Source organism: Coenobita brevimanus, chromosome 97, assembly GCF_032717465.1.
Source record: "Coenobita brevimanus isolate Jiangsu-jjx chromosome 97, ASM3271746v2, whole genome shotgun sequence".
In the NCBI taxonomy this organism is placed as follows: Eukaryota; Metazoa; Arthropoda; class Malacostraca; order Decapoda; family Coenobitidae; genus Coenobita; species Coenobita brevimanus.
In genome coordinates, this window is record NC_137050.1 from 24,495,240 (window position 1) to 24,515,385 (window position 20,146).

Sequence of the window (20,146 nt, forward strand, 5' to 3'; positions counted from 1 at the left end):
TCGTTTGGTCTAGCCTAATAATCTATTTCAGCAAACGTCAAACGATTTTGCTCAACTAGCCGTGGGCACATAACTCTTAAGTGTTAATGGTACCATTACATGCTGAACACAGCTAGTATTCTGTCTCAACTAACGCCAGACGGTTTCTTTAGACGAAATATAGCAGCCTGAGGGTATTAAATTAAAGAAAATTTTAAATAAAGTGGTCATTCACTTCATCTGTCATGTTCCGCAAAATCATGTTCCACCTTTAGCCAGAATTTTCGAAGCACCCCAAACAACCAACCTCGGAAGCCATTGAAGAAAGCACGGCGCCTGAGGAAGCACAGGGCGCCAGTGATGTTGAGGATGCAAAGAGCTCCGCCAGTCAGAGCTATCAGGACGAACATGAGCAGTGGCATTCCCTCGGGTTCCCTCCTCCCATCCCCAAGGCCGTCGTCCCTATCATCCAAGTCGCCCTCAGCTGTTGGGGAGGGGGGGAACGGGTAGTGAAATGTTACTTACATAACTGAGGAACTGAGATACTGTACCTTGATGTTTCCTGGACAGAAACTGACAAAATATCAGGTCACTACACAGATTTACCACATGCTGATTAAATACAGATAAACTTTCAATTACATCTTCACTACTTAATTATTCATGGTGTCGGGGTTAAACGAATGCCCCCACGACATCATGTCAGCCTCACCAATCAGAGGATGACTTACTACTCATGAGGACGTCGATGGTGGGTGAGGTGTGGTAGGGGCGGCCGTGGACGTTGTAGGACTGTAAGGTGAAGAAATATCTTGATCCAGGGACCAGATCTTCCACCAGCCAGTTGCTTGCGTTGGTCCCAGGCACGTCAACCATCTGTGCAATGAGAACCGTGATGTCAGACTTCGTAGATGGATATTTTGAACAAAGTGCGAATCCTGTTTCTTGTAGTTCAACTAGTTACATCAGCCATCTGAACGAAGATGGCAGCTATATTCGACTGGTGTTTTGGTTCTCTTTTTCTTTTCTTTTCTTTTTCTTTTTTTTTTTTTTTTTTTTTGCAGCTGAAGTGGTCTTTAAAAAAATCACGTGATCAAGAATGCAATATTCTATTAATGTCTTTTTTTTTTTTTTTTTTTTTTTTTTTTTTTTTTTTAAATACTGACTGAAAACTTGAAGCTTTTGTTACCAGCTGATTCAATGTACTTTTCGCCCCATTTACCTGGTAGTGCTTGTGTGCCTCGGTGCGGAACCTGATGGTGTAGCCTGCAAGCTGCTGTGGAGTATCGGTGGTGTCGATCCACTGCACTAAGGCGCTTGTGTCGCTCAGCACCGTCACCTGTGGAGGAGGATGGCACAGTAAGCACTGCTTAAAAGCAGGACAAGAGACAAATACTGAAAGGCAATTGATGACGTCAAATAAAGGACAATGAAGCTTAAGGGCAAGAAGCAAGATCATATGAAGAGAAGTGAGACTTTAGTGGCAATTACAAGTAAGGGATAAGAATGCAGCAGAAATAAGATGAAGAATTTGTGTTGTACATGGCTGTGGTTATACGAGTAGCATTTCATATGCTCTTCACAAAATAGATAGATAGATAGATAGATAGATCGCCTGACACTGCAGCTTTTGAGGGGTGGCCTTGACAAAACGGCTTCCAAGATTTCAGTCCATACTCTTCTCCGTAACAACACGTCGAGAATAATCACATCCCGTTATAACACTCTTGTCATTACACTCATGCTTTATAAGTACTTACACTTTACAAATAAGAGGCTTAAACTTACGTTAAGGGAAAGGGGTGGTCCGGGGTGAGCAGGTTGGCTGAGAGCGTGATAAGAGGTGTGTGAGCCGAGAGGGTTATTGGCTTGGCAAGTGAAATTAGTAAAGTCATCCTGGTTGACATTCTTAACCTCCAGCACAGAAGACCACTCGGCCACACCGTCAACGAGCTGATGTAGGAATGAAAGAAGTGTTGGTTAAATCATGTCTCTTGAGCTGACTGTTATATTATTACCCGTCTCTCTATCTATGTACGTATCTCTCTCTGTCCGTCTGGGTACACGGAGGAAATACGAGTAATGGCTAAATCATAATCAGCTGATCTGGCTCCTTTATCTGCCTATCTACTTATTCTTTGCCAAACCTCTAATCTCAGAGTTCATCCAGGGTGGCTGCCACAAAAATCATGGACTCTCCCTAACATTCTCTCAATGACAGACTAATTAGTACTGGTTCCCTACTTCACTACGTGGTATCAAGCAGAACATTAGTCTATTCTATACCAAATTAACCGAATCACTTTCTTTTTTCACTTCTCACCTGCGGAATATGGACGACATATTTCTGCCCAGTGATGATCTTGAGTCCATCCGCCCTAGTCCAGTTGAATGTTGGCTGTGGTGAGGCCTTGACACGGCAGTCAAGCAGAGCACCACCTCCAATTTGAGCCCATGACCTTCCAGACACGACGTATCTCTCATCCCCGTCCTCCTCCACCACCTCACCATTGAGTCCAGCACTGATGGTGGTTGGGGCCTCTGTTGAAAGGAGATTGGTAGGTTGTGGTTAAGGTTTAAGAGGTGTTGTTGGGTCAGGAGCTATTTTAGAGATTTTTTTTTTTTTTCTGAAGGACGGCTTGGCTTAGGTAAAGGTTTCTCTTAGGAGTGTTAGGTTATTCTGAGGTTTTCTTGCTTAATAATTACCCATGCAGAGTTACCAGTCTTTCAGGGCATACATTTCTGTTTCTCCTGTCATCTTCATTATCATCATTGTCGTCATCATCATGACTTTTTTTTTTCCAGTTAATAATGGGACGAGGAATTGACTGCACTTCCCTCAGAGTGAGTATTGTCTCAAGTTCGCTTCTACTTTCACAAAACTAAATATATACAGGGGTTTCCTTTCACATTAAAACTTCGCCTCAAAACTTACGAGTGACGACGAGCGCTGTGTATGCTGGTGCCACTGCAGAGACAAGATTGTAGGCGTGGCAGAGGTAAAACCCAGTGTCGACCTTGCTAGCTCCCTCCACTACTAGTTCAGCCACTCCCAGACCAGAAGCGAGCACGTGGCTGAAAAGAAGTGCGAAAAAAAGAAAGTGAGTCGATATCAGCTTGCTCGGTATACGTTAGTGTGATCATGAGGATGATTAGGAAATACTTACTTGTACATGATTTTGTGATGTGTATACAGTATGTGTTTGTATATTTTTTCATATACTGTTGCTTTAGTCCTTGCACAGGATTATGAGTCACACGCATCTGTAATGCATGAATATTTAATTTTTTGCACATGATTTGGCTTTAGTCTGTGCACAGCTCATTTCTTTTATGTCAGTGCGAGCATGATTGTGACATACAAGAGTCTGTAACGTTCGAAATGGGAGTATAGTATCACTATAGTCCGTGTAAAACTTACTTCTTTTTATATCAGTCATGCATACCATTTTAATTTTTTCATGCATAACATATTTAGGGCGTAATCCAGCTTGTCTGAGGCCATTTCCCAGGCACCTCTTATCGACTGTTCAAACAGTCCAGATATTTGCCATGTTTAATCGGTTCACAGACAAAGTTTCGAGATAAACTGCTTAAGATAATCCAACTTCAGGTAAGGCTAGAGATAAACAAGCTAAGACAATCCAGAAATAATAATAATAATAATAATAATAATAAGTGAGGCTCACCCATTATCATCAGATGCGCGTGTCCAGGTGACGTTTGGTGTAGGGTTTCCAGAGGCGCGACACTTGATCCTCACCGTCTCATTCTGGTCAGCCAACACTCGCTCGGGCACCATGATGTCCAGGGGAGCATCTGTATGGGAGAGGCAAAGAGTTGGAGAAGCTGAGCCAAAGAGAACGAAAGATTAATGATGATTTTTATTTTGGATTGGCAAATTAGTTTGGAGTTAGAAAAGTTGAGTAAAGGAGAACAGGAAAATTAACATAGCATTACTGTTTATTGGGTTAGCTTTGTGTTTGGTTTGGTTTAAAGATTAGCTTTTAATGTCTGCTATGCATAATATGTCGCAAATTATCCGACAAATGGTTGAGACGTTGATGTGGGCACAATTGTTGGCTTTCTATAATAAGTAGATTCCTAGCATAACAATTTCTAGGGAAGGCAGAATTCAGCAGTCTGTGTCTACTGACTCCCCACAGAATGCTAGACCTGGTATAATATTGATAATAGGGTCAAGATACAGTAGACTGTGTGTCTGCTGAACTCACATAGAACGTTGATGCTGAAATAAGTTGGAAGGAAGCCCTTGGAACTGCTGGCGAGGAGAGTGTAGTTGCCGGCCTGGCGTCTATCGATGTTCTTCAGCGTCAATACTCCCTGGCCGTCCTCTGTCACCTCTCCCTGAAGCACTTGCCTTCCCCTCTGCCACTTGTAGCTGTAGGCGAAGCAGTGGGAGGATAGGGTCATGCATACTGAACATTCTTTCACGCATCTTATAAATTCTAATACTATGCATCCTATATTATGCTAACAATTGTATTTTTCTCTGTGTCTGCTTTCGTGCTGGGATGTGATATCTGTGTTCGGGGTTGTGTTCATTAGTTACCAGCTCAGGATTCAATATCAGTGTACAGGGTGTCGTTAAAAGGTTGTATCAGGTTCCTGCTAAAGTCAAACATGTCAGTACAGAATATATCACTATATTAGCTGATTTCCCTCCTGTTGGAACTGGATATGTGAATACAAGACATTATTATTCTCTTGCCACACCTTACCTTCCGGAAACCGATATCTGTGAAGAATTTGTGAAATAATTCCATTTAACAAACAATACTTTACTGTATCTGTGAGGTGAAAGAGGGATTGCATTAAACAGCTATACCTGGATCCAGCTGACATTCGACATCTGTGAAAAGGGGATAAGAAGCCATAATACAGGGTTATCTGGTATGCTACAGTAACTTTATACAGGATGAACAAAGACTGGCTGCGCCTGGTAGTCTGCTAGGATGAAGGCATTAGGGGTTAAACTACTGTTACTTCAATTTAGTCTAGTTAAACTACACTAATACAAGGAGGATTTTAATCGGGTGGTGTTTGAAGTGCGTGGATCGGGTAGTTACTATAGGGCTCTACACTAAGCAGCGGTACCGTGTCTCCTTACCTGCCGGAACAAGGTAGCGCAACACCTCTATCTGCGCTAACCTGCCAGGGGGAGGATTAATTAGCTGTACCTGGAGAAATTATTAAGTTAAAGGTGTGCCAGGCTATTCCCGACACTGGCTTCAACTAGCAAGGACCCCCTCGAGCTGAGGGGCCCAAGAGGAGAGGTGAGGGTGGAAGTGGAGGGCCAGGTAAACACGATTCAGCTCGAGTTAACTGTTTCCTCCATTACGGCGAGCAAGGTAAGCGATTACAGAGCGTGCGCCAGGTGCTCCTGCTTCTTACCTGTCCGCAGACCATCTCTAAGCAGATTCACCTGTAACCAGCAGCATCTCTAATCAGCTGCACCTGCTCAAATGCCAACATTGCACCTGCTCAAATGCCAGCATTGAAATATCTTGCGTTCAACTTCCTGGTATTGATATTTGACCACTGTGGGTCAGTTTTGCCTGCTTACCTGTTAGATCAAGGTAAATGTTTACTGCAATTTTAATTTTAAAGCAGCCCACCTGCTAATAGAAAATAATGAGAGGGCAGGAATGTCATCAGCTACCCTGCCTTCCTGTTAAGAATAGATAAGTGAGAAGAGTGAATTATTGAAAAGTTGTACTAACCGACAGCCTCTGATCCCACACCTGAAGAGCTCTTCACAAAAAATTCGCTCTTTAAAAAATTAGTACACCGGTACATATATGAAAACTATGTCTACCCTAAACGATGACAAGAGTTTAAAAAATGTTCTAACCTACAAATTCTGATTACATACCTCAAAAGCGTATATTAGAAAGTTGTTCATCGTAAAAAAAAAAAAAAAAAAAAAGCAAGGATACAGAAACGAAAACTCCGTCGATTCAGTCCCACTAAAAAAAAAAAAAAAAAATCTGATCACACACCTCAAGAGCGCATATAAAAAACCACGCTCATTTTAATTTAAAAAAAAAGATCATAAGTATGCATAAAATAAAACTCCGTTAACTTTGTCAAGAATCATATCTGAAAAATACGAAAATTATGAAAAAAAAAAAGAAAAAACTGACACTGATACTAAACACAGGTAGTTAATCAGCCCTACACAAAAGCAAGGCTGACGTAACTAAAGCTTAAACTCCACACGCATGAAATAAATCCACGCAAATGTAAAGAACTGCCTCTCTCACTACGTCCAGTGAAAGATATCAAGAAGCCTACATGAGTTTGTGGCAAGTTTCTCTGGTCCTGAGCCCTTCTCTAAGTGGAGTCTCCTAAGCTGAATAAAATTGTTTGGCAATAATAATAACCATGACGACAGTAATGATGATGATGATGGTGATGATGATAAATAATAATAATAATAATAATAATAATAATAATAATAACAATAATAGTAATTTATTATTGTTATTATTATTATTATTATTATTATTATATTATATGGGCAGTTGTTCTGCAGGGTTTAACTGAAATATGTTCTATCCTTGTCACTGTGAGCTATCTTTGATAAGCTTTATAAAATCGTTTTGTGAATGAAGAACAATAGGAAAAATCGCCTAGTGACAACAATAATGGAGAATGTCGTTCGGTGGAGGCAAAAACTAAAAGAGACATAAGGCTCAGAGGTTAAATATATAAGATTAATGAGAATTTTTCCAAGGCTTCATTGATCCTCTTTCACCAGGCTAATTATAGAACAGCTGCGCCTTGCAAGAGGCGACCCCACAATGCACGAGAATAAATTATGCGTTCGTATTCCAGAGCAAACTATTATGCTCATTTTACACTGATAAGTGTTCTTAAATGCTTCAGTCATGGATGCAGCCTATTCTTATCCATAAAAACTTTTGAAAGAGGTCTTTACAATTGCGTTTTAGAATTCAGAGGAAATCTAGAAGATCTTTACACCTGCGTTTTAGGATCCATGAGATATGTGGAGGGTGTCTGAAGGAAAGTTAATTCCTTGCAAGAATTATCCTAGTCAAAAGAAAAATAAACGTGTCTAGATAAGTACATTTAATTAACCATGAGTGAGATGTATCATTTATATATCTCTCTTATAGTGATCCATATTCTTGCTGGTACTGGAAGCTTCATTGAACTTCGTCCTTATTACCTATTTTGCATATCACACTTTTTCTCTGGTATGTTATTACATCTTTTTAATAGCAACATGGTTTGCAACAGTACATGTAAAAGAATATGGACAGGCGACAGGCAATATAACTCAGTGAGGAAGCGGTGCCACGAAATTTCCTTAGGCCAACAGAATACAGCCCATCACTCCTCGATAAATAGCTTGACTACATTTAATAACCAGTCTTGATGCACTCAGTACATCGTAACCAATGTTGCAAATTCGAAGCAGTCTCGCACAGTCTTATTTTTTAAATTTGATATAATTACAGTATTGCTGCAATTCTTTATGGAGAAAGTTTTGGTTACTTTAAGGATCCACAAAGTCTGTATCTTGAGATAAATAAAATTATAAACTTAGGAACTGTTAGAAAATAACTAACCACAACAGCATTCAACCTAATGACATATGATTTACTGTCTGTAGATCTTAAAGTTATTTCAGCTCTAATCCTCTCTCGTCCATTCTTACGGCTGGTTTATTCTTAAGTCAATGTAAAGGCGTCGCATAAGCCCCATCCTTCTTCAGCTAACCTCTGAATTTCTCATTACGACTACGTCTTCTTTTTATTACTACCAGAAGATTCAGTGTGCCTTAGGTGAGACTGTTTCAGAATGGAGTTAAAACATAGCCACAAAGGTGGAGTTTAATGCAGCTTCCATTAATCCCTCACATGATCGCTCTCCCTTAAGCGAAATGAAATCGTCTGATGGTAGCAGCAACATACACGCAGGGACGTCCTTTAGCTGAATGAGTTAAGCTATCAGCATAAGACAGATGCAAGACATACCTGACGGGACCGGGGTGGGCCTTAGCGAAGGCGGTGATAGTCAGGTTTCCGCCCTCCTTCACCTCATACCTCTTCAGGGGCGTCACCTCCCAGACAGGGCCATCTGGATGATACAAGGAGGAAGAAAATGTAATGACAGTCATTCTATACGCAAGAATATGAGTCAGGATGATGATGGCGATGATGAAGATGAAAGAAGTGCCGCTTAAAAGGCACGGATGTATTGGCTTAGGGAAAGTAAGACTGGCAAAGGACTGTATAAAAAGAGTAAATAATTATAATGATGTCTATGTACTCTGCAAGGTATACACAATCTATGTATTACCAAATGATCCTAAGGTCGATGCACAAGGGGAACTCGATGCTATGAAGATTATTAGGGAAAATCTGTATTCATTGTTCTGAACTCTCATATGAGAGGTCAGAACAATGGCCGGCCTAATATTAGAGTCGCACAAAGCACTGAGGTATAAATAATGGGAAACGAACTATGCTGTGAACCAGAAAAAATAGCTGTTTATAAACTAATTGTTCCAGAGAATGAATTATGAAAAAAGTGGAAACAAAAACTGGAGCTTTTTAATATTCACAAATCACGGATAAGAAGCATATTAAAAGAACTGTAAGAGAAGTAAAAAAAAAAAAAGTTAAATACTTGACTCATGTCGCGTTTGATGTGGGATTAAGAGAACGATAAAGAACTTTTGTAAATGCAGGAAATTACTGTAGTATCATACAAAAAACACTGTGTTTTAAAACAATTTTCACAAGAGGAGAAAAAATAAGGAAAAAGTATAGGCTATTAGTCTCAAAAATGAGAAAAAGTAATGACAAGTGGAAACGAAGTGGACTGGTGGCAGAGACGAGGAAAGACAGATAAACACAGTGAGTGAGAGAGAGAGAGAGAGAGAGAGAGAGAGAGAGAGAGAGAGAGAGAGAGAGAGAGAGAATAATAATAATAATAGTAATAATAATAAATACTTACGAAGGACTTCAATGGTGATGTTAGTGGCAACCATGAGACCCAAGCCATTGTCCGCCTCACAACGCAACACTCTGCCCCTGTCTTCAGCATTCACACGCAAGCGCAGTTTAGACCTGGTTGCGTGAAGAAGAAGACGCAGGATTAATGCCTATAGCCTGCACGGGGGTAATGAAAGCAGATAATAAAAATTTTACCAGGTAAAAAATTTTACCAGGTAACAATCTACCCCTGGCATACAAGTGGCAACATCCAGGTCCCCTACAGTACTCCTGGGTAAATAGGACGTAGGTAAAACAAACTTACGGTTGACAAGGGTGAGATAAGTGGGAACAAAGAAGTGGTATGGGGGAAGGAGGTGAGTAGGGGTGATGAAGGTGTGATAGTAAAGGAGGGAAAGCGAAAGGGGGGAGATAAATTAAAGTGAGGAATAAGAGGAAATGAGAATCAGGGAAGGAAACTGAATAATGGAGAGGAGAATAAAAGGGGCAGGGGACAAGTGAGGAAGAAAACGTGGAGGTGGAATAGGGTGGGGGGTAAGAAAAGGTGAGAATAAAGGAAAGAACCCGGAAAAAAAGGAGGAGAGGGGAGTTATGGATAAATTAGTTTAAAAGGAAGAAATTGGCATAACTTGAAAACGACGGACTCACAGAAAACGAAGGGCAAGAAAGAGGGTGAGAGTGCAGAATGAAGATAACTGAGTAAACGTTAAAGAAAGAAGGAAGAGAGCGGAGAGGATGATAGTGAAGGACAGAACAAGGAAAGAACGAAAACAGGCAAAATAGAAAAATGTGGAGAAGTCAGAAAAAATTGGATGACCTAGTTTCTGCTGTCATGAGTATTGAGAACATAACACGCAGTAGAACAAGATCTGGAGAAAAAGGATGATAATGAACGACATTGCAAAAATCTTACGTGAACTCTTTCCAGAATGAGAGATTATCAACTGTGTGTTTGACGGGAATATGTGACTGGGTGAAAACATTAAAAAAGTGAAGTGGAAGTAAATCCCTAAACTGGATAGGCAGCTCACAGTAACGTATGATACAAAACGCAGCTGTAAATTTATTCAGGTACAAAAGTGAAATCCGATTAAGGCTAAGTGCATGTGGGCTGCTCTTAAGCTTTCCACTGTGAGAGCTCTTTCGAAAGTTGAATAAAACTGTCTGCTGGAGGTGAAAACTAAATTATATTCCTGAAGGGTTTGAGAGAGAGAGAGAGAGAGAGAGAGAGAGAGAGAGAGAGAGAGAGAGAGAGAGACAGACAGACAGACAGACAGACAGACAGACAGACTGACAGACAGACAGACAGAAAGAAAGGCAGACAGAGAGACAGACAGAAAAGAAGAATGAAAGAACTTAATGACAAGCATCTGTGACAACTTGGATGAGGACGAGAGGGCTTTGCTAAGTTAAGCATAACCTCTAGGCGACGGAACGAATAAAACTAGAAACACGTCAAGGTATTGGAGAGTCATGATTCATCTGCCGCCACAGAGCCTCTCCTACGGTAATTAATAACATCAGGTATTGGCAAAAGTAAAATTTGTCATTACTGTGTGTTTCCGACAATAGGCATAATACATTTCCTGACGCCCAGCGGTCCTTCTACGTGCCACACAGCTTTACATGCCACCAATGAAGAGGCTTGCTTACCTGGTGATAGTGCCGCCGTAGAGTCCGGGCAGGTGCTTGGCGGTAGGCTTAGGGAGCTCTGGGGGTGTCGGGGTGATATCTTCTGGTGAGGAGAGGAAGCGCCAGGTGACGGTGGAGGGGGGCACACTGGAGGATGTCTCGCAGGTAACCTTCACCACCTGTCCGGCATCCACCTCACGGGGACTCATCTTAGCCTTCACTTCCCACGGGGCGACTATAAAGGGAAGAGAGATATAGGGTGAGTGAGGAGAACGTGAGAGAGACAGGGTTGAGTGGGGAAAGAAAGAGACGCAGAGTTGATTGTGGAGAAGAGACAGAAACAGGATTAAGTGAAGGAAAGAGAGAGAGACAGGGTTTTGTGTGTGTGTGTGTGTGTGTGTGTGTGTGTGTGTGTGTGTGTGTGTGTGTGTGTGTGTGTGTGTGTGTGAAAATGAAATTTAGACAGTCCGGTCACCTAACCTCAACGGAAGGAAGTTTAGTAACAGGAGAGAGACAGCTCCAGAGAGAGATGAATGAGCAGCAGGAAACCCAGACAAAGTGGAATGATGAGGAGGGAGCGCGCAATGAGGACAGCCAATGAAGGCAGGGAGGTTTGCATTTGCCAGTTATCTATATTAATTTCCGGAACATGAGCCCTTTACACTATATGACCAGAAATCGTCTTTTTCTCGTAAATATTCACTTTGCTATTCTCTCCGGCAGTGGAGACAAGAGTAAATGCAAAAACTCTTAATTACAAGTTAAGATTAAGAACGTTTTGTAATTATGGAACCTGGAGATGAAAGTCTGGGCAATACAGGAAGATACAGATCGAGAGGGACGCGGCGTGGGCTGGAAGGATGATATGAAAGAGGGGAGGGAGAGATTAGAGGAAGAGAGAGAGAGAGAGAGAGAGAGAGAGAGAGATGGGGGACAGACAGACAGAAGAGGCACCTATAAAACAGGGTAACTAAGGACGAGACAGACAGAACAATAACGATATTCCAAAGGAGACAGAGAGAAGTGGGTAAGGAAGAACCAATAATGCCACGCAGGTGGCATGAAGGCTTGGCTAATGAACAGTGTCGCTTTAATAACAAGGTGGCGGTGATCGGTCATGCGCGAATAATGTGGCGAGAACCATGGCAACAAGGAAGGTGGGTGCGCCGTGGGAGGTGGGTGGGTGGGCAGTGGGAGGTAGGCAGGAAGGTAGATGGGTGGATGGGAGGAAAGAGGGAATGAATACGAAGGTGAGTGGGAAGAAAGTGGAAGTGGAAGGTAAGTAGGGAGGTAGCAAGGAGGTCAGAAGTGCTCGTCGGTAGGTAGGTGTGTGTGGGAGGAAAGTTGGAGGTGGTAGGACAGCGGGGTAAGTAGGTGGGTGCGCGCGCAGTGAGAGGCAGGTAGGTATGTGGGTGCAAGGGCTGTAAGAGGTAGGTAGGTAGATGGGTGGGTGGGTTGGTGAGAGGGAGATGGGTAGGTAGGTGGGTGAGTATGTGGGAGGGAGGAGGGTGGGAGGTGGTAGAATATTTGAAGGGCGGTTGCTGGGTGGGTGGGAGAGTAGTGTGAGTTAGGTACGATACATATATGGAAGGAACGTGATAGGTAGGTTGGTAGATGCGTGGGAGGAACTAAGCAGGTCAGTGGGAGGAACTAGGTACTGTAAGTGGGTAGGTGGGGGGATCAAGATCTGTGGTAGGTGAATACGTGGGAGGATCGTGGAAAGTGATGGGTATGAAGGTCGGTGGTTAGGAATCACTGAAGTAAAAAATATTATGATCAATGATGTGTGGGATGAATAAGCGACTGTAATGCCACGGGTGTTGGCGAGTGGGTCGTGGGAAATGAGTAGATGGTGTGCAGTGGAGGACTGGCAGGTATGAGGGATGTGGAAGGTGAGTGATGGGAAGGGAAGAATGATGAACCTGGAAATAATGATAGACCGCGATTGTGAGACGATGTTTTGTGTGAACAAGGCAGGTGGGTGTGAGTTGGAGTGATGTGGAAGGTGAGAAATCGGTGAAGAATTATGGAACGAAAATAAGTGACAAGGAAACGAGGTGCTGCGTGATGAAGTGTATCATGTCCACAGGGTTGGTGGGTGCGAGGAGGGTAAGCAGGAGGTAAACATTAATGAGAGCAGTAGAAACTGAAGCTGGTGAAGTGCGAGATGACTAGAGGTGACATGTTATAATGTGAGAAACAAGTGGAGGATCTGTGTGGGGGATAAACTGTAAGTGCTGATCGGCGGTAAGGTCACGAGAGAGAGAGAGAGAGAGAGAGAGAGAGAGAGAGAGAGAGAGAGATGGGTGACAGTAATGAGATATAGAAATTGATAGATCTGGAGATTAAGGTAGAGAAAAGGGCAGTTAACGAAAAAGTAAGACCTGCAGATTATGACGAGGTGAATGAGCGCTGAGTGGCTATCTCAATGATTTATTATTTTTATTCGAACGCTTATGAAGTTGTGGTTGTGGTGAGGAATTTATTATACGGAGGTGAATATCTTGGAAAAAAAAAAAGTTAACTGTTGCTTTCACTGAGGGGTAAACGTTCTGGTGAGAGGTTGATAGGTGGAAATAATCACTGGGATGCAACTAGGTTGGTGCTAAAGACGAGTTACATTTGAGATTTGGGGTATTAGAAGACATAGAAGCTGGTGACGCTAGACACTGTTCTGTGGAGGCAAATGCTAAACACCAAAGGAGAGATGAGGGGATTTCTGTCATAATTAGGTCATATGATCCAGATTCGGAGTGATGAGATCATCCTGTTATGATGGTTCTTAAATTAGAGTTACTGGTTGTTACAATGCTGTTGATGAGCTTGTCTGTCTGCGTGCAGTGACAGATGGTTGCATTTGCGTAATTATTGCAGATGAATGTGCATCAGTCCGAATATGTGCGGTTGTGCAAGGTCGTATGCGCAGTTTTAGACGCCTTCTTAATGACTGTTTTTTGGTAATTCCTGAATGTATCTGCATCACTCTGTTAAAGTTGTATATGAAGAACAATGTGAAGTATCTCTGATTACATATGTACAGTTAGGCATGCATGACTGGAGAATTGTATGAATGTCATTAGAATAATGCACGTGTGTGTGTGTGTGTGTGTGTGTGTGTGTGTGTGTGTGTGTGTGTGTGTGTGTGTGTGTGTGTGTGTGTGTTGGCTTTTGGTCTGTATGTGTGTGGTTATGTATTTACGTTATCGAACATACGTGTGTGCTATTTCCTGCTCGTGAGATTGTGCATATGTGTGTCCAAGTGAGTCTGTCAGTTTGTTTGTGTCTATGTTTGGGTATGTGAATGTGTTTATTAGTTCATGTATTTGTCTGTGCGGTTTCCTGTGTGTATATGTCTGTTTGTATACACAACGGAGCACACAGGTTCGGGCTATCAATTAGTGCTGTGTGGATGGATGGCTTGCTCACGGCACTGGGAAACACGAGAGAGAGAGAAAGAGAGAGAGAGAGAGAGAGAGAGAGAGAGAGGAGGGGGGTAACAGCATGCAGGAGGTTCAGGGGAAGGGGGGAGGGTACAGAGAGCGAGGTAGGTAGGAATGAGGGCGAGAGGGAGGGAGAAAGGTGAAAGAAAGAGAGAAAGAGTGAGAGAGAGAGCCAGGACGCTACATATGAACGCACTGAACACGAGCACCTGTGATGAGAGAGGTCAAAGAGAGAAAGAGAGGGACGCTGAGAGAGAGCAAGGTAAAGAGAGAGCAGCGTGTAGGTAAGTGACGAATCTCTGAGCCCTGATTGGCGGATACAGGAGAGGAGAGGAGGGCGAGGCTGGGAAAGAGAGCGAAGAGAGCAGGGGGGAGGAGTCAGCGCCGTTCTGTGAATGAAAAGGGGGAGAGGGTGCGCGCGCAGAGTTGAGAATGCGTGCGCGCGTGTGTGAGTGTTTATGACGCTACGTGGGCTGAGAGAGAGAGAGAGAGAGAGAGAGAGAGAGAGAGAGAGAGAGAGAGAGAGGCAAAAGTGTTTCTTGGACAGTGTGTGTGTGTGTGTGTGTGTGTGTGTGTGTGTGTGTGTGTGTGCATAAAAAATACAGTATTGTGCATGTATGTGCGCGCTATGGAGTATATGAGTGTGGTCTTGGATCACAAGGCACGGAGATATGTTCGAGTAACACACATACAACAAAACTTGAAATTAATGAGTCTGATGAACCTCAAGATAAAGACTAGGAGAAAAAAACGCTGAAGTAAGTCCCGCATTTACCCTTCCATCGTTAAGACTGCATGTGCTGAATTACAATCATCCGCTGTTAGATAGAATTGAACACAAACATGTATAAACATATACTAGGAGGAAATGTTGATCCTGATAGCTTTTTAACTTTCAGGCGCACTGGGTGTGTGCTGAGCATTACAAAATCATATGAAGTAAGATGAAATAGAGTGGGACTCAGGATGATGTGTTGGGCAATCAGAACACTTAAATACAGATAGCTAGAAGTACTGGAAGAAAGATGGATAGACTAGCATATATATATATATATATATATATATATATATATATATATATATATATATATATATATACACGAAGATAGATAGATAGACACATATACTGATATACAGACTCTGACAAACAGATTGGAAGATAGTTATTAAGATACGCGGTTCGTCGCATGAAATATTACAACAGCATTTAATATATTCTTGCAAACATTACCAAATATGTACACGAACTGGAAAAAATCTTCAATAACATGATGACCCGTGCTGCAGCACTCTAGAACAGTGCATTTATCTATGACGTTGCGCTCCCCGTATCTCACTATCATTCATCGCTGACATCACTAACACGACATTGGCCGGCTGGTCGGAACAGTGACATCACTCTTCCCCTCGCCTCTCCGATTGGCTCAACACTAATGACGTCGAGGGGTAGATAAGGTATGACATTTCAGACTCCTCCAGCTAGCTCACGGATATGAAACGCTGATATCATATGGTTTGGTAATGCTCTGTGGTGCAATACGGAGATGGCCTTCATAGCTTTGTGATAAGGGAGGCCGGATCGGTAATTCTCTTTAAAACGTGTGTGTGTGTGTGTGTGTGTGTGTGTGTGTGTGTGTGTGTGTGTGTGTGTGTGTGTGTGTGTGTGTGTGTGTGTGTGTGTGTGTGTGTGCTTGCTAAATGTTACGCAGTCATGACTGTGCCCCAAGCGTGTGTTCTCCCTTAAAGCTCTCTAGGCGTGAGGTTTTATGTGTGAGTGCAAACTTCTGTTGTACTGTGTGAGTGGGAGTCAATATTTTCTCCAGTATATCTACAATAAAATTGTGTGTGTGTGTGTGTGTGTGTGTGTGTGTGTGTGTGTGTGTGTGTGTGTGTGTGTGTGTGTGTGTGTTAGAGGGACTATTACACTACTCCACCCCCCTCCACTCATGCTCAAACACCTCTGTTTATCTTTCACAATTCCTGTCTTGTTATAAACGAGTGCATATTCTGTGTACAGCAAATGCACCGAGGTTATGCTGGAACACAGTGATCTGACAATCTGTTATATACACTTGATTCAATTCTTGTTAAGCTATATCATGCAAGTTGTATTAAGTTACATCTATTTCGTTCTAGGTTTAATATAATATGCAAAGTGTATTTCGTTTTATCTTGTCTCCCATGCACCTTGTCTACAACAAACGAATATTTTTCTGCATTGTACAGATGATGATGAGGAAATTTGTGGCAGGAATATGCCAAATACTCAAATTTGTAAGTTTTATATCCTGTGAAAAATGGCAATTGTATTGGTTCTCGAAGGTGTCACTAATTGCTCTATGTTATCGCACAGCGTCGTCGTTATCGGATTCCTGCACAGCTTGCCTCACTGATAGTTAAAATATTCAGTTGGATTTCATCCTGGGAATGTACTAAGTATGTGCTACGAGATATTTGCAAAATTCAGATTTCAAAACATTCCAGTAATGAAAAGGTCATCTGCTGGTTACAGAAAATAAACTGCAGGTCTGTTGATATATGTGACGAGGTAAATGGTATATCATAATTATAAAATCTGCTTTAAATTGCAAACGTCAATAAACTCCCGAAATAATTTTCCCTGGTGAATTGCTAGATGTCATTAAATACGTTTGCTCTGTGCATCAATATTTCGCAGAAATGACAGTTTAAGTGCCTCCGAAACTTTCAATGTCCACCCACTCAGCTTTAAACTTTTCCGAGGTGACGGACGTGATAGATAATTTGGAGATAACTTGGGTGGAAGTTTGGAAGTGCAAGGTTGAAGGATAAATAAAGGAGGAACAGAGCCACGAAGGAAGGAGAACGAGTAGGAGAGAGGAAAGAGGGAGAAGGAGGAGGAGGGAGGGGAAGGAGAGAGAGTGAAGAGGAAGTAAAACAGAAAAGTTAACAGGAATGAACCCGTTAAATGGGGAAAGCATATACAAAGAGCCAAGGAGAGAATGAAAGTGAGACAAAAGAAGAGAAGGGAGAAAGGGAGGAGAGAATAAGAACGGTGGGAAGAAAGTTCTAGAACAACAGGGGAAGGAAGGTAGGGTACAGGAATGAAGGGAGAGAGGGGGGGGGGCGGAGAGGCTAGGGAATCAGGTCGGTCAGATTAAATTGGTAAGCGGCTTTGGTTGCAGTGTATTGATGAAAGTTCCCCCATTGCTACTGCCAACACCACCATACCAATACCATCACCAATACCATCACTATTACCATGACTTATTACTGCTCTCACTACCATAGTCACCATCAGCATCACTACTAGCGTCATCAAATCATTACTGCTTTCATCGTTCTCCACTGTTATCATTGTTACAGCCAATACCACTATTGCTTTCAGTACCATGACCATCATCACTACTAGCTTCTTTATCACCACCATAGCCACGACCACCATTATCATCGATATCATCACCATCATCCCCACCATCACTTACATCACTCTACAGCCACTACCATCATCACCATCGTCAACCCACCATGATCAAAACAATTTGCAATGGTCGCGTCTGCAAACATGGGGGCAGGCCGCTCGTTATGCCTTTGAGCATACTGCACTGAATTTACCTGACATCTACACAATATAATATTCTGTTGCCTTGTCAGAATTTACCTCCCATGCAGTATTCATATGGGGAGGACGCAGTGACTGATATCTAGGCATGAAACTGATGGAAATTGTGCGATGATGTAGCCTAATGTGATTTACTGTACACTGATGTAATATTTTTATTCCTCCCGCCGTCCAATTACTTTATTCAACACAGGAAGGGTTTCTCGGTGTGAATAACTTAATGGGAATAGACAGATGGTAACTGAATCTTGTCCATTTGCCGTCAATAGTTCTTTTATATGTCTAAGTTTCCAAAGTAATACAAAGCGATCACAACTCTTCCAACACGCTTAATTTTTAGTTACAACCTCGGGCTCATCTGCATCGTGAACTCATTGGACTGTAATCTAAAGTTGCCATCCTCCTGTTGCCCACCATCCTACTTTCGAGGAACAGGAAAGGAGTTATGGGACGTTTGCATAACCGGGCAGAGGAGTTGATCAGTTGCATCGGTGCCATCAAGTGAAGGCGCCCCTCTCCAACACTTCAAGACTGTAAATGAACAAATAACTGCGACTGGTCAGAAAGGTAGAATGGCAGCAAACCGAAGATCGCGGTGAATGAATGAAACACACACACACACACACACACACACACACACACACACACACACACACACACAAGGATCTGCGTTTCATTTACTAAGTGGCGAGAAACATTTTCAGAATTAATTGCTGCCCTCCTCCCATTGTGTGAGGCTACAGCGCGCTTACGTTGCTATGTATAATCCCTCGCAAACAGCCAGGGGATCTGAGGTCCCCCTTCCTCTCTCACTTCTCCCTTCTTTTTACCCCCGTCCCCTCCACAAGCGGTTCATTGTTCTCAGAGAATCGATATAAATCCTCTCTTTCATGGCCTGTCTTCTTTTTTTTTCTTGGAAGTGGGGGAACCTTCTAGATACCCCTCTCTCTCTCTCTCTCTCTCTCTCTCTCTCTCTCTCTCTCTCTCTCTCTCTCTCTCTCTCTCTCTCTCAGTCCCCCAGAGTCTCGCGATCATATTTTTATCAGATTCCCCTCTTCATTTTTCAATTTGCGTTCACTTTAAATCCCTCCCTTTTTCACTCTGCTCCCTTTCTGATCCCCGCGGCCCTCTCACTCTTTCTCTCGTTCTCTTTCTCCCTCCCACTCTTTCACTTTTCTCTCTGCTTCGAGTTCTTTATTCCTTTCTCCATTCCCCTTTGGTCATGTTCTCAGTTTTTACAAGCTGTGTGTGTGTTTTTTTATTTGCTCTGGCGACGCCCAACCCTCCAATATTTTCTCGCCTTCCATTGATATGCCGATCTTTATTTTATTCCATCTACATTCCTTCTTCATCATTCTTATATCTTGTCAACCATTTTTCCCCAGATTTGCTTATCATTATTATTTTTATCATCCTCAGCTTGTATTTAACAGCTTTTTTCATACCTTACATCAGTATCCTTAACTTTCCCTTCTTGTTTCCTTCTTTCAAATGTTTTCTGTTTTGTTCTTTTAGCTCCATCAACCAAACTCTTTCCTTCAGTATTCCCTGTTTCACCTCTTTCCTTCAGTTTGCGTTATTCATTTCCTCACAACTAGTGCACCTTCCTCCTGCTGACATCTCCCGGCGAATTAATTATCTCACCCTAATCCGTCAATAGTTAGCCTGCAGATCAATTCCTCTTCCTTACGCCAGTCCCTCTTTTCATTTTCTCTTGTTTCTCTTCCCTTTCATTTCCTCATCCACTCCTTATCACACTCTCCCCCTCCGCCTTCTTACTTGTTGTCGCTCCTCCCTTTTACTTTTCCTCTTGCTTTTCCTTGTCCGTCTCTTCCACGCCCTCTCTTTTCTCTTGCTGTTGCTCACCTTGTTATTCTCATCTTACCCTAACTCTTTCCATTTCTTCCTGTCACCTCCCCTCCCGCTCTCCATCGCTGTTCCCTTCTACTCCTCCTCCCTCCTCGTCTCCTCTTCCTCCTACTTCACTCCTCTGATCCCTACCCGAGTACCACTCCTCGCTAATAACCTGGGCTCCGTTGGCGGTCTCAAGCCCCCAAGGCTCCAACACTTGAATCCAGTGAGACCCCTGGCTGGTAAACTCCCTTCATTTCTGCTCTTTCTCATCTTCCCCATCCCTCTATTCCTCCCTCTCTTCCTCCTCCCCTTTCTTCTTCGTCAATACGTAGGAGAAAGAGAGCAAGCAGAAAGAAAGGAGGAGGAGCTACAAGGTGGGAGAAGGAAGGTGAGATAAGTAGAAGAGGCCAGAGGAGAGAAGGAGAGTAAAAGGGACGGAAGAGACAGGAGTACCAACGTGATGAAAGAAGCAGAAGAGAAGGGAGGAGAGAAGGAAAGTGGGAAAACTGGAAGAAGAGAAGAGAGGAGGCTCCAGGTGAAGGTGACATGACTGAACAAGAGGAAGAACAAAGGCTGCAAGTAATGAGGGGAAACAAAAAGCAAGAAGAAAAAATGAGGTTAATGAGACC

The 20,146-nt window shown here is 42.7% G+C and overlaps 1 protein-coding gene across 1 annotated transcript in view; it reads right to left on the minus strand.

The window, feature by feature from the left end:
• Positions 1 to 20,146, minus strand: part of LOC145413629 (uncharacterized) — a 155,445-nt gene that overhangs the window by 86,320 nt on the left and 48,979 nt on the right. The window contains exons 12-22 of the mRNA XM_080283290.1: positions 10,644 to 10,857; positions 8,992 to 9,104; positions 8,007 to 8,109; positions 4,215 to 4,381; positions 3,669 to 3,798; positions 2,915 to 3,054; positions 2,303 to 2,520; positions 1,768 to 1,932; positions 1,202 to 1,318; positions 711 to 855; positions 287 to 463 (exon numbers count right to left, since the gene is read on the minus strand). Coding sequence (XP_080139416.1) covers positions 287 to 463; positions 711 to 855; positions 1,202 to 1,318; positions 1,768 to 1,932; positions 2,303 to 2,520; positions 2,915 to 3,054; positions 3,669 to 3,798; positions 4,215 to 4,381; positions 8,007 to 8,109; positions 8,992 to 9,104; positions 10,644 to 10,857 — 1,689 coding nt within the window. The remainder of the gene's footprint in view (positions 1 to 286; positions 464 to 710; positions 856 to 1,201; positions 1,319 to 1,767; positions 1,933 to 2,302; positions 2,521 to 2,914; positions 3,055 to 3,668; positions 3,799 to 4,214; positions 4,382 to 8,006; positions 8,110 to 8,991; positions 9,105 to 10,643; positions 10,858 to 20,146) is intronic.